The 15,520-nt window shown below is 40.4% G+C and overlaps 1 protein-coding gene across 1 annotated transcript in view; it reads left to right on the forward strand.

Moving 5' to 3' along the window:
• OTOGL (otogelin like) overlaps positions 1-15,520 on the forward strand; it is a 205,333-nt gene that overhangs the window by 18,110 nt on the left and 171,703 nt on the right. Inside the window, 4 exon segments of the mRNA XM_083182312.1 lie at positions 6,759-6,822; positions 8,648-8,746; positions 12,047-12,201; positions 14,611-14,732. Of these exon segments, the coding sequence (XP_083038438.1) occupies positions 6,759-6,822; positions 8,648-8,746; positions 12,047-12,201; positions 14,611-14,732 (440 nt within the window).

A 15,520-nucleotide genomic window follows, 5' to 3' on the forward strand; every position in this document is an offset into this window, starting at 1 on the left:
CCTTTGATTCTGAGGTAGTAAGATTCTGCAATTTTACTATGGCACACATTATTTTTTTAAATAATTTAGGGTAATTTAATTATTTCTTTCTTGCATTTAGTGTTATTTAAGTCTGTTCAAATGAGGACATACAATGGCATACCATACTGTATACACAGCATTTTATATGTATAGTAACTCACATGATTTAAATAATGAATAGCAAATTGATGTCACACAAGAGCTAATAAAACCTTCATATACTCTGTGAACAATATATTTACAGTATTTTAGTCATTGTAAGATCAATTCATATATTGTGGTGACTTTCTGCTATAGTATATGTGTTGCTGTGGGAAAAGTGAGCACCAAAGTTTACTTACGGTGAAATGATCATATTTTAAGTCATACAGTATTTATACTTCATAGATTGTGTTACTACTGTGTATTACAAACTCAAGGGTATCCAGGCAAAGTGGATGGTATCTGGGAGACAGAAGGACACTATTTTTTGCTTTCCACCTATCTAGGCCCCAGCACTGGACTGACCATTATGGGGATAGTTTTTCATTGTAGCAATCTATGGAAACTATGCAAAGCTATTTATGACTGGCTGAAAATTTGGAGACCTGTTCCCTTTTTACTTGTTTTATTAGTTTGTTAGTTATGTATATTCCAAAAATTCAAATTGTGGAACAATATCAACTGCCAGTGGGAGAGCAGCCCAACTCTATAGCCACCAATGTACTGTATGTAACCCTTTCGGTACATGTGTAGTTTCACGGCGGCAGCCTAAGCTACGTTGTTAGCTTAGCCCAACGGCTGCCTAGTGTAGTCAGCATAGTGTCCCCGCAGCAGCCTTGCGTAGTTAGCGTAGTCAGCGTAGTGTCCCCGCTGCAGCCCTGCGTAGTTAGCATAGTGTCCCCGTCAGGCAGTGTAGTCACCGTACTGTCCCCATGAGCTGCAGCTATGTCCCCGGCATCCGTGGCAAGCTTAGTGAGCGCCTCTCACACAGCGCCGGTAACCTCTAGATCCCCTGTGCTGGCGGATGCTGGTGGAGAGGCGATCATGTGGGTGCCGGCGGAGAATCGCTCCTTCTGCCTGAGACGCTCAAGCGTCTTGTAGTTCTCCTGTAAAAAGGAATGTGTTTTTTCTTGTTTTCACACACCTGGGATGCCGGGGACAGCCCCGGGCTTCAGTCCTAGAAGGGGGAAGTCTGGGGAGGCCTTTATTAGCGGGGTCCCCACTCCACCAGGTACTCTGTCCAGGGCTGACCAGACATGGTGCACATGTGACAGCCAGGGTACTTTAAGTAGAAAGTGTTCCCTGGCTGTGGCATGACACCACTGGCTATAGGAGCCCGGTGCTGGTTCCAAAATATGGTGTACCCCCAGTTTTTGTCCCCCATCTTATTGAAGCCAGGACCGGTCCAAGAGCTTGGTGATGGTTTCTTAAATGCGGGGGACCCTTCACATTTTTTCCCCTTTAATTTTGAAACCAGGAACAGTTCAATGAGCCCAGGGATGATCAGTAGGGGGGGACCCCATGTCGTTTTTTCCCAAATTTTATTTTTACTGATCTGTGCATGGTTCTGTCAAACTTGTCAGCCTGAACTTGGTCTATTTGTTTTGCAATTTTTGGTAATGTTTAACAAAAAACGCACCCTATAATACATAATAAAATGTGAGTTTTATACTTTATAATGGGAAAACATCTGGATGTGAATTGAAGTGCGACCAAAAATCTACATGTCAAAATGTGTGAATTTTACAACAATTCGCATCCTGCATCCTGCAATTTTTGGAAAATGAGCAATTTTTGGAAAATGTGTGAATTCAGACGGTTTTTACCAAAAATCGCACGTCTAAAAATCGCAATCTATTACATTTCGCCCTAAATGGTAAAGTAATTTGCATTTAAGCACTAGACATGTAATGACACAATTCAAGATATTATTCATGATATTATTTTTATTTCAGTTCTTTTCCCTAAATAACGTTTCATATGAATGTATTTGAGTCTTTTTGCCCCCATGAATTATTAAGCATGTATAATCTTAAAAGTACTGGTATGGACCTAGCCAAGACCAGATAAACAATGGGGCAGTTGGAGCTGCAGCTCCAGGCCTCTACATAAAAATAGGCCCATCATTATGGCAGCATGGTAATCACAAGACAGCTGTCCACACGGTCTGCCATAAATCATGGGTATTAAAACTGCATTCCTATTTTCCACACAAAAATGCAATTTTTGCACTTTTATATATTCAGGTAGACATTTGGAATTATAGTGTATGGGTTCTACTTGCCTCCCCTTCTCATAATAGGCCCTTGAACATTTTAAACTCCAGGCCCATTGGGCCCTTAATCCAGCCCTGGACCTCCACAAGCTTGCTGACTCTGGGAAGTTTTGATGTACACCAATATTTCTAAACTGAATATATATTGTATATTACATATAAGTAATGTTAGAGGTGATATTAGTGAGCAAAGGTGTTTTAGAGCCATACATTTTTTATAGTATCAGTAATAACAATGGGAATAATAGAGCTACAATCCACAGGGATTTGATGATTGTGCTTCTATAGTGACACAATACTTTTAATTACTAAATTAAGGTGGGGAAACTCATTTCTCTATGCCACCTCATTATCCCCCCCTCCCCTACCCCCATTAGGCAGAGACAGGGCCAGTGGTAAGGTTTTTGGCACCCCCCTGCAAACTAGAAAGCTTTTCTGTGAGAATTACAATACTGTTCAGGGCCAATGTGGAGATTAAATTGTTCCACCTCACCATTAGAGGTGGCGGAACTCCTGGAGTTCCACTCTGTCCCCCCTCACTTTAACTCCTGTGTCTGGTAATACATTTAGAAATGTGTTAGTCATATGCACCCCAACAGCTGCGCTCGCCACGCTTCGGGCTCGGTGGCTCGCTGCGCTCGCCACACTATTCTATTCTCAACTCCACGCCAACGTGGATAGTAGGGCATGAAAAGGTCGGAGGACGCGTACCGCCGCCCCTCGCGGGCTTGCTGCGCTCGCCACGCTTCGGGTTCACGTTGATGGCGGGGTGGCGTCAACTACTTTTGGGGGGACATTCCACTGCTCTGTGGGTTTTTTTGGGGTTTCTGGCCCATTTACCATTCTTCCCTATGCTGATTTGGGTAAATTGATCCATTTAACATTGTTTCCTATGGGAAATCGTGGTCATCGCGGGTAAATTGAGGCATTTAACATTGTTCCCTATGGGGAAATCGGGGGCATCGCGTCTGGACCATTTAAGCATTTTTAGGTGCACACGACGCGACCGACCCGATTTTTCACTGTTTTCAATGCATTTCAATGGAAAAATCGGTCGCGTCGCAGGCCACTCAAATTACCCCCGATGGCCAAGATTTGTGGCCGTGCTAGGAAACAAGTACCGTTATATATTTTGATTCCTACGTCCTTGATATGAGAGGGGTGCATTAAAATGTGATCAATAAGATCAATAAGATTGGCAAAGAGAGCACTGTGTTCTTTATAATAACCAAAGGTCAAATGGGACCATAATAATTTGTATTGGATTCTGTCTCACAACACAGATCCCAGAGATATATTTTCTTGTATTGCTCTTGGTAAGGCTTCCACACAAAAAATGTAAATTATAGCAGATAGTGGGATCATTGATTTGTACCATGAGAAATTTTGAACAGATTTGATTATGTACCTGTCATCAGAATTTGTTGTCATAATGGACAACATTTTGATATACTGGTGTGTCCCAAACGTCTATGCTTGAGCAATCTTTTTATCAGTCTATTCTATTATACACCTTTTCTGTTTCTGTAGAAAGGAGGATTTATAGGGGGAAATTTACTAAGATGTGTATTGTAATTCACATGTGATGTTGCTATGGGCAACCAATCAGAATCTACTTCTTATGTATTTAGCACCCTAGAAGATAGTAGACAGGATCTGATTGGTTGCCCATAGCAACATCTAATGTGAAGTACAATACACATCTTAGTAAATTTCCCCCATAGCCTTTTGTATTTAGACCAAATGAAAATCGTTTTAACATCACTTGGAATTTTGCAGTTTGGTAAATTGTTGCTTTTGAGTTCTATAAAGGTAATGGGGTGTTACTCTTCTGTTTTGGAATTAATTTTCTGATAGACTATGCTGGCAAGATACTGTAGAAATCTATAAAATTGGGTTATTTAGTTTTGGTAAGATGAAGATAGGCGATGAGTTATGTTATGTAATTTGGTACACAATTTCTGGAATCTCCGCTATCTTTACTTTTATATTGTACTAAGAGTTGTTTCCTGATAAAACTAAAAGATTGTTGATAATATAGTGATCATTGATAAGCAATACTAGTTGTATAAGCTTCCCTTTAAATACACATTTTTAGGCTTCCTACAGGTTATCCTGGAATCGTCAGGTAAGTAATTTGTAGACAAATAATCCTCAAATGTTGATTCTGTTTGAGGCTTTTGATAAATTTAGTGACCATGGGCCTATTTCAGACTTGATCACAGGACAAATTTGTTCTCAAAATGTGAAAACCATGTACAAGGCAGGTGGGGCAAATGTAACATGTACAGAGATAGTTAGATTTAGGTGAGTTATTTAATTTCTGTTCAAGGTAAATACTGCCTGTTTTATTATTTTTACTGCAATTTAGATTTCGATTTGAACCCACCCCACCCAAATCTAACTCTCTGCACATGTTAAATTTGCAGTGCACATGGTTTTGCCAATTTGAGAACAAATTAGCCCTGCAGTCAAGTCTGAATTAGGTCTCAGGTACCATGCCTGAGGGATCAGGAATGATATTGAAATTGGAGAGTGATCTCTGCCATATGGGATCCCATCAGCAGGAAGTTTTCATGTATATGGCTCAAAAGTTACTTTTTTTGGAGTAGGTTTGGTGTAGATGACTTAAAAAAGTGTAGTTTTCAGCCATTAGGTGTTGTCATGTACATGTATTGGCAATCTGATGTTCCTGATGTAGAAGTTTAGTGGAGTATACTGTAAGTGAAAAAGTGGAGCGATATAGAGTTGATTCAGAATTCAATTTACAGTAAATCCCTTCTCACTATGGTGACATGGCTTGTTTAAGTTCATTTATTTCCTTTGATCTTTTGGCTATAAAAAACACCTGTCCCTGGTTGAGTATGGCGGAGGATCGCGCATGGGAGCGCCCAGGGTTTTATGGGCATCCCCTTGAAAACGCTGGGTGTTCCCATGGAATAGGCAAACGCATGGGGGGGGGGGGGGTTCTGGTTGCCCAGAAACCCCCTTCCTCTTGGCAAGTGCCTTAAATTATGGTATATATATATGATCCATAGAGCTGCCACCACATCATGCAGTGTAAGGGACAGAGCTGAGCTGCTGCACATGCCCAGTGTACCAGCTTCTTCTACCACATTTACTGTGTGGATCTGAGCCCTCAAATATTGCAGTGGACCAGAGAGTAGCTGCCAGGAGGAAGAGACAGGAGCCTTATCATGTAGTGGGAGATTGTGAGCTTAGAAAGTACAGTACTGGTTCTATTATGTTTGTGCATTTATTTATTATATGTTTAACCTTTTCCTGACCACTTATGCTATTTAAATGTTTGAAACAGCTTATATTAGACCAATTTTCATGTCTGTTACCGCTCCCCAAGGCTCCAATGCTTACTCCAATGTGCTGCAGAGTGGGAGATTTTGGATTACATTTGAAAACCCCCGTCTAAAAATCCTGCGTTTGCCACTGATAGGTATGCAAATGGTCCGATGCCTGCAGGAGGCAGGGGGCAGGCGGCTTGCATCACAGGAAGTCAGCTGCCTGCCCCATTCTCAGAGCCGCAGGCCACAAATATTGGTCAGTCAAGAATGACTTATATTTGAAAACAGGGGGAAAATCATTAGATGGTCAGCAACCATCAAATGATTTTTGCCCCATATGCTTCCGTGCAAATGGATGTTTATGCTAAACATCCATTCGCATGGCGGCGGGGATGTTTGTACGGCGGTGGTGGCGGGCAATTGCTCCCCCGGCAGGCAGCATTAGAGGGCTTGCTAAGCAGCATATGTACGCTGCTTAGCGAGTCAATACGCGTTAACAATGGGGGGAATTTCACATATTTAAAACCCATGACGGTGCATATACAATCAAAAATTGGGCCCATTGCCCCATTTCCCATTGTTCCCTATGTAAAATCGCGTTGATCGCATCACATGCCATTATAATGGCATGCGATGGACGCGATCAACGCGATTTTAACATTGAAAGCTAATTTAACATTGAGCCCTATGTAAAATCGCGTCGGTCGCATCGCATGCCATTATAATGTCATGCGATGGACGCGATCATCGCAATTTTCTCATTGCCGGCAATAAAGCCAGTTAATTGACAGAAAATCGCGTCCATCACATACCTTAAGTTACCTTAACTTAAGGTATGCGATCTACCACGGCGGGCGCCGTGCTAGGAAACAAGTACCCATTTGAGTAGTATGAAATGTGGATGCTTTGGCATAAAATCTATGTTAATGTTAAGACAAAAAGATCAGTGATTGTCATTGAGTTTTGATTGCCTAAGTTATCATCAATGGATATGTTGCCATAATTTTTCAGATGGAAGTGGTAGGTGTGAAGAAGCCATATAGAGGAATGAGGTAGTCTGTTCTACAAATGTTGGGACATTAGGGTAACTTGCAAAATTAGGTGCACACAGTATGGGGATAAAAACGGTAGGTACATCAGCACTTAAATTGGATATTTATGATTTTATCTCTCTCTTACAGGACAATGGAACTCTTTTCTCTGGAGCCCGTAGGCTCCATAGTGAATCTAATGTCCCGAGAGCAGGTATGGTATTTTGTTCTGTATGAAGCATCAATAATATCACTCTTGTTATCATGCTTTTATAACCTCCAGAAATGGTATTTCATGCATCTACTTTAGCAGACTATTGGGGCAATTCATATGTGGACAAAGTTGCTTTGTTTGCCACAAAGTACAGGTCCAGTGAGGATGGCTGCTGGATAAGAGGTATGCCACTGCTGTTGCAGTGGAGGAAAGTATCTCCGTCAGTTAGATATTGTGGTGGCCCAACCGGGGCCACCGCATTGGTCATGCAGCTGGCCAATTGTTCTGGAAACAGATCCCATCAGTAAAATTTATGTAGGAGGCTTGACACCTTCTGCTGCATTATCATACTAGTGTTATCGCTGCTACTACCATGTAAGCAACAGTGATCAATCAGGGCAAATATACACAGGGTATGGGGGATAGTTTTTCTTAAAACTGAATTTATTATGACACTTTATTCTTGAACAAAAATAAAAGTTGTCGATTTTATACTTTCCTGGACAATATTGCTTAACAATAACTAAAATTAAAAAATAAATACATATATTCAAATAAAACAACGTGAAAAATCCTTTCCAACTTTTTCTAAGGTTCTGTTTGAATGAAGGATTACAACTCCTTTATAGTAATATTGTTACATTATTGTAGATTTATGCTGGTGTCCCACTGCTCAGCAATATAAGCTATAAAAAAGGAAACATTGCATAAGTGTATGTAGTAGTTTATTTAAAATATATGATTTTGTGTTACAGTGTGTAATATACTTTTGGTAACTATATAGATTTGAAGTTATCAATTTGTCAAAGCGTTTCAACTTAGTAAATGATATACAGTACATGTATATAAATATACATGTATATTATACAACATATGGTAAATAGATGTTGTATAATATACATAATTGTATCTACTGTATTATCACTCTATTGGGCTTTGGGAACCACTAGCCTCTCTGCTTTGGGTGTGTAAAGTCCACACCAGTTGATTCTCTATAACACACTATACACTATCAGTTAGCATGTCAACCATGTGGATTTGCATTGGCCTAACTTTATCGCTAACCACAGCCTAACTCTAACCCAAACCTTACTGCAGCCTAAACTTAGCCCTAAACTCATGAACAACTCAGATGTGGACATTCTATTGTCAACATTATGAAGGTATATTCACGCATATCAATTAGAGTGGCATTTATCCATGTTAGCTGTTCTTTTTTAATAATTCAAAATGTGAGCCTAATTGAAAGCCAGTTGTTAGAGCAGTATCTTCCATCTGTGTAGACTTGATCTTCCACAGTACAAGGGGTTGAAAACTTGTGCAAGCAGCATGTGTCATTTCATGTAACCAGCATGCACAGTTTCATGTAACCAGATGCCTGATGTGGACACATCAGACGTAACTACCCCACTGTTTTCTCCCCTTCCAGCTAGTGGTGATTGATGGCATTATATTTCATATAGTTAGAGACATTTTGTCGCATTTAAATATGTAATCCTTATTCTGTATATTGAATTAATAAATCTGCATATTTGTTATTGAAATTATACTGAATTTGGATTAAATGGCTATTATTTACATAATTTGATCATTTTAAAAAACATTGACAATTCTGGGGACATTTTTGGAAAAATATATAATTAAGTGGTTAAAAATATCTGCAAAAAAACAAATGAATTATGAGTTTAAAAATTGACTTTTAATAGTTTACCATAAAACAGCCTTCTATTTCCTTTTTAAGGGTTTGAACACTTTTGAAGCCACTATAAATATATACTGCATATATTTTAGTACAATAATATATGGATTTTGTCCTTAATTATAGATTCCTGCCCACATGATTGCCTTAACGGAGCACTTTGTACAGAAGCTGGTTCATGTGATTGTGAAGCCTTTCAGGCAAAAGGAAGCAGATGCCAATATGGTATGGTACTGAGCCCTGATCACTTTACTCATTACACTGTTGTCAGTGATGTTATTGAGGGGTAGATGTATGAACCAGTGATAAGGGAGGAGAAGTGATAAAGTGCCTGGTACTTTATCCCCAGCCAATCAGCTCCTAACTGTTCCTTTTTAAACCCAGCCTGTAACTTAACAGTCAGGAGCTGATTGGCCATTGATAAAGTACCAGACACTTTATCACTTCTCCTCCCTTATCACTGCTTCATACATCTACCCCTGAATATCAAAAATTTGATAACAAATATCGTAAACTTATTCTAATGTCCTTAGCGTGAACCTGTCATTCCAAAGTACAACACATATCACTACCTTTAAGACATTAAATAAGAATTTATCTAGATGAGTAAATTCTTTGTGTAGTGGAAATAATACTTTGTGACCTTTTCCGTGACCACATGTGGTGTGTGACTTAGGTCTTTTTAGGTGCAGCTGACTAGGGTCAGTGCATCTATTACCGTAAGTAAAGCCAGTAGTAATAGAGACCGATGTGGTGGGTGCATATATACCGGTACCTCATTGTGTGAAGATTTCACAAACTATTCAACATTGTCCAAAGCCGAACTATACTATTTCACAGTTAACACATAGATAACACTTTTTATTTTTGAGTCTCTTTAGGGTAATTTGAGGGTGCTGATTCTGAATCTGACATTAGTTTTGCAGATTGGCTCTATTTTTTTAGATAATTGGGTACCCAATGAAGTACAGTAATACATGTATTACATTCTGTACATGCAGAACAGTGTTGCTTAGCATTCAGAAGTTACTACAAATCTCTTCAAATGAAACTCAATATACTCATAATGAATATCACTGGCCAACAAAACATATTTTTTCTATAGTCAAGGATATTTGAATGAATTAAGGGTAATTTGATGGTACTGATTCCAAATATGCCATGCCATGCTTACCATGTTTATATGTTGTTTCGTTAAATAAATACATTTATTTAATGAAACAACATATACTGTAAACATGGTAAACATTTAACATGTATTGCTTTAAAAAACGCTGCTTGTATGATTTTCTTTTATAAGAGTGATCTTCACAGTCACGCATAAGACCCCAACAGTAGTCAGCCATCATATTCCTGTCCCATCTACCCTGGTACCTTTCCTCCATCACTTTTATGTCTTGGTGAAATCTCTCACCGTTCTCCTCACTATAAATGCCTAAATTAACTGCAAATCTGTCCAAGTGACTGTGAAGAAAGTGTACTTTTATGCTCGTATTTGCACCTAACTAAGTAACTAAAAGTTTCAGATTAAGTAAGAACACAATGAATATCAAAACACATCTGCTAAGACAAGAAGGTCTAAAGCATTTATGGGGAATGTTCAATTTCAGGGTATATGCAATATCTCAAAAACTAGAGCCAATATGGGAAAACTAATGGCATATTTGGAGTCAGTACCATCAAATTACCATTAATTCATTGAAATATCCTTTTAATTTTTTTTTTGTTGGCCAGTGTAATTTGAGTCATAATGAAAACTCCAGATCAAACCTCCAGGTATTTTCAGCATGTGTGGAGAAGCTCTCTGTCACAGATTCTACTGGAGATAAAAAAGCAGTGAGGAGTTGGAAAAGTATTAAGGAAAGACAAGAGGTGTTGGGTGGGGAGCATTTCACTAGTTGTGATGCTGTAGAAACATGAAGCATTCTTCTGAAGGTACTGAATCTCCTTATAAAATCCTAAGCATACAGTATTTATTCCTGGAATTTACTAGATACAGATTGGAGTATATTTATGAAAGGTCAATTTGAAGGAATTTTTATCAATTTTAGATCGATTAAAATAGACTTTAATCTATGTTGGGCTTCCATGGTTAAAACACATTTATTACAAGATTATTTTTTTCAGTCATTTTTAAATGTTCATAAATGTGTTTTATCCCTGAAAACCCAACATCGATTTATTGATTTTAAGCGATCTGAAATAATTCAAGATTGTTTAAAATCGACCTTTAATAAATATATCTGGTACAATCTAATTCTGAGTCAGATGGATTTGTTAGTACAGATACAAATGACATAGAAACTAATTTACAGATTTTTGTGTATATCCGTCCTGTTCTGATCTGTATTTCTGTGAAATATGGCATTTTGGGGTGTCAACTGCAAGGTTGCAAAGTAGCAAAGTGAACATACTGTATGTTTATGCCTTAAACCCCAAGGCTCTTTATATGTGTCTTTATATGTGTGTGGATGAAAGTGCAGAATGTAGCTAATTAAGATAGAAAATGCCCCTCCAAGAAATAAAGCAAAATCCAGTTTAATCCAGCAATATTTTGAAACACATGGACAAGTGTTAGGTTTAATTGATTTTTAATTATCTCCATTAGATTATGGGGTTCCATCTATCTATCTATCTATCTATCTATCTATCTATCTATCTATCTATCTATCTATCTATCTATCTATCTATCTATCTATCTAGTGGTTAATGCAATATAGTCATAATGTCTACATCTAAATGTCAACATTTTAAAATATTTTTACATTTATTACTGTATGTCAGTTTGTGCAGAATGTCAACATAAACATAACACATTTTAAATATTGACGTGGAATTCTGACATTCTGAGTGTTCCCCTGTGTACACACGGGGGCGATAGGGGCTGAAATCGCTGGGAATATGGTCGCTGGCGACCATATTGCCAGTGATGGAAGTGTGCCCCGGCGATAAATCGCCGGGTGCGTGCTCCCGTTTTCAGCCCCATTCTAATCGCTGGTCGCAGGAGCTTGCTCCTGTGACCAGCTGATTACCACTGTGGCTCCCCCGGCAGAGGTTCCTTTTCATCAGTGACCATCTCTGGTCGCTGATGAAAAGGAGACACTGAGCAATATATTGCTCAGCAATGTATTGCTAGCAAAATATATTGCTGAGCAATATATCTCCTCCGTGTGTACGGGGCTTTAGGGTTGTGCTATGGGAGGGAAGTTTAGGGTAAGCACTAGGGAAAGGGATTACGGATTGGAGTCAGAGGTTAAAACTAGTTATTTTTGCCACCAGAAGTGCCACAGGGTGTTATGCTGATGTCACTTTTGGACTCATGTTTTGTAGACATTCTAATCATGTTGACATTTCATCACGGTCGACACAATGAATGTCAATGTAGTCAATGTTGATATGCTGCAAGTCAACATTGCAACTTTTACAACTAATATAATACACCCTACTTACCCCCATTTTAAAATAATCTTTACAAATGATGTATATGAAGTTTGTATCAATTTCTATATGATGTCTATTTCACAGTACCCAACACTGGCAAGGAGAGAGATGCCATCTGCAGAACCTGGGGTCAATACCATTTTGAGACATTTGATGGTATCTATTTTTACTTCCCGGGAAACTGTTCCTATATATTTGCCAGAGATTGCAGCAATCTGGTACCTAGGTATACTATTTGGGTAAGTAGACATAACCAAAGTTGTGTAACAGGCAGAAAGTAGATAACAGTAATCAAATATACAGATGAACACAGTTTTCAAAACTATCCTACAGAATTATATGACATTTAGCTGAATCATTTCTATATGGTTTTCCCACATAATTGAGCCTTAAGTGTTTCCAGTCCTACTCCAGCCACACAACATAACAGTGAATTGACCACTGTCATCCCAAAGACAGGAAGTCGCCGTTTGGGGGTGGTAACTGCCCGGTTTCTATGAGTGTCTGCAGGCCCGCCATCAGGAATTTTGAGACCCGGGACTAATATCCAGTTTAATTGGCTGCCGGCATCCTGGGCTGAATAAGCCTGTGCTCTGGGACCTGCTTTGTTCAGCGCAGCGGAGGCAGTCAGGGGGGTTGCGGTGGGCAAAATGAGCTGCCCGGGCCCTTCCAGAAGCCGGGGCCTGGTGCAGCTTTACCCATACACCCTTATTGGCGGCCCTGAGTGTCAGTAAAAATGCAGATGAGCCCAGGCATTTTCAGGGAGGACGTGCAATGTTTTTTCTGGCCTCGATCAACCCGTGTCTGTCGAAGACTTTGTGGAAAGTTCTCAGTTAGACACACTTGCATAGACTGGGGAAATCATTCAATGATGAGTGAGTTGAGAATTGATGTGCAGCTCAGCGATCCATTAGAGAGTCATTCTCAGACTTGCACGGAGCGGGATTTCACTCTGTCTGGGCTGCAGCTATATGATTGCAGACCTCTGCAAATTTGCACAGCAGCAATCAGGTCTGTCTCTGGTCTACAAACTGCTTAGCTAATTGAGGGGGGAATTCAATTAACTGCTGTTATTTTCTGCAGACTAATTGATTCCCAGGGATTTTTCAAAGGCTGCCCGCAGGCTGCAGTAAGTAGGGATTTTGAAGCACAAGGCTACCATCCTTTTTCACACCTGTTAAATTTAATTGTCTAATTGAATTCCCCCCTAAGAGGTAGATTTACTAAAGCTTCTAAAATGAAAAGAATTTCCAAGTCATTTCTCTTTTGCTTCCTAGAAAATGATAGAATCTGCTTGGTTGCTGTGGGTAACACCAGCACTTCATTTTAGAAGCTTTACTAACCGTATCACCAACACCATATTCTTCGTGTACATAAGCCTATTGTATTTAGAATATTCCACAAAAAATCTTACTACTGCCACACACCTTGCTTCACAGTTGTATGCATTTATTTTATGTACAGCCTCACAGTTGCAGATCTCACCAATGGGCTACAGGACTTCTGACCTCCCAATAAAATCTGCCTCCCTGCTCATCATTTGCGAAGCCAGATGTAAACCATGAGACTGCTCTGGCTTCAGTGTGACTGGCAGTGACTTCCTATTGGAAGTCCTACCTGTTAGGGATGCCAATCCTGGGGCATTTTTTCAATACCGGGATTTGGGATTGAAAAATGCTCAATCCCGAGATTCCCGGGATTGGCTTCCCTAATAATAAAAAACACCCTAGCCGCCCGCATATTTGCTTACATTTGGCCGGGAGCCAGGTTGTTGAGTGGGTGGGTGGGAGGGCGGCTGGGTTGCCGGCTTGGTAGGCGAGTTCCTACGGCAGGGTGGCTGGGTGGCCGGGAGCCGGGAAGGCTGGGTGGGCGGGTGGATGGCTGTGCCCTGCCCAGCATGGTCACGCTGCGCAGTGCTGCACTGCCAGGTATGGGAGAAGCAGGGCAGCATCTGAGTGCTCAGACGCTGCCCGGCATTAGACTGCACATTTGCAGTCTAATCCCGAAATCCCGGCATTTTGGGGGCCAAATCCTGGGATCCCGCCGATCCTGGGATTGGCCACCCTACTACCTGTCAGTCACCTGTTTGACAGGCAGTCTCATTGGGAGGTGTTCCTCCCTCTAAGCTGTAGGAAGCCACTCCCTGCTTTTTGCACAGTCCTAGCCAGCTCATATAGGCTGGAGACAATGGAGCTCATAGAAGCCAAGCTCTTCTGTATGCACACTAATGTCACCGCTACTGCACCTACACCAGACCCAACATATGTGAACTATGTGAACTAGTGAAGTGTTAGGACCTGGCTGGGGTTGGGGACAATGAAGCAGGGACCCATCAGCATGCGCCTTCCTACCCTCAGGTAAGGAGCTGCTGCTGAACTTTGAACAGTACACAGAAAACACAATAGTAATCCTTTCTATATGGCCTGAAACTAGATTGAGTATATATCTGCAAAGCTGAAAATTAGAAATATATTTTATTGTACCACTTTATTTTTCACTTAAGCAAGCTGATGTCTTATTGTACATTGAATAAATAAAAAAACAGTATGAATCTTAACAGGTGCTGGAATTAAACACGTTATTTTGCCTCTTTTAAGTAGTTTGCTTTAATTTTAAGAAATAATAAACTCTAAGTTTTTCATTGTCAGGTTCACAACAGTCCTAAGTGTGATGGTTCAGTGTATTCTTGCCCACGTTCAATCAGTATGTTTTTCTCAAGCCAAGAGGAGATCACTGTTTCTGGTTATGAAGTGAGGAAAGCTGGTGAAAGGTAAAATGACTTCCCATCAAACACCTGTTATCTTGCTGATGCTCTTAAACACCTAGAAATGATACATACTAATATGAGCAACCATGTGGCACCCTCAATAAGCAAGGTTACAAGACCTCTAACTTGTGTAATGTTCTCTATTTCATTCTAATTTCCTGCCAGATAAGAGCAGGCAGCCCACTGCTTCCCCTCATGGCCATTAGATTGCTGCTTCACTTCACATCATGGCCATTGGATTGCTGCTTCCCCTCACAGCCATTGATCGTTGCTTCCTCTCACGGCCATTAGATCACTGCTTCCCCTCACAGCCATTAGATCACTGCTTCACCTCACAGCCATTAGATCACTGCTTCACCTCATGACCATTGATCGCTGCTTTTCCTCACAGCCATTAGATCTCTGCTTCCCCTCACAGCCATTAGATCACTGCTTCCCCTCACAGCCATTAGATCACTGCTTCTTCTCACGGCCATTAGATTGCTGCTTCCGCTCACATACATTAGATAGCTGCTTCCTTTCTCGGCCATTAGATCGCTCCTCACAGCCATTAGACTGCCACTTCTGCTCAAGACCATTAGATCGCTGCTTCCTCTCACGGCCATTAGATCGCTGGTTCCTCTCAGGGCTATTAAATCACTGCTTCTAGTCACGTCCATTAGATTACTGCTTCCCCTCTTGGCCATTAGACTGTGCCTCATTGGGCATTGCCTGTTTTGACCAGCCAACATGATATGTGTGTAGGCTAAATCGTTCACAGACATATCACTCGTACACACCCTATGATCATT

Source organism: Crinia signifera, chromosome 4 (assembly GCF_055691185.1).
Source record: "Crinia signifera chromosome 4, ASM5569118v1, whole genome shotgun sequence".
NCBI classification, from domain to species: Eukaryota; Metazoa; Chordata; class Amphibia; order Anura; family Myobatrachidae; genus Crinia; species Crinia signifera.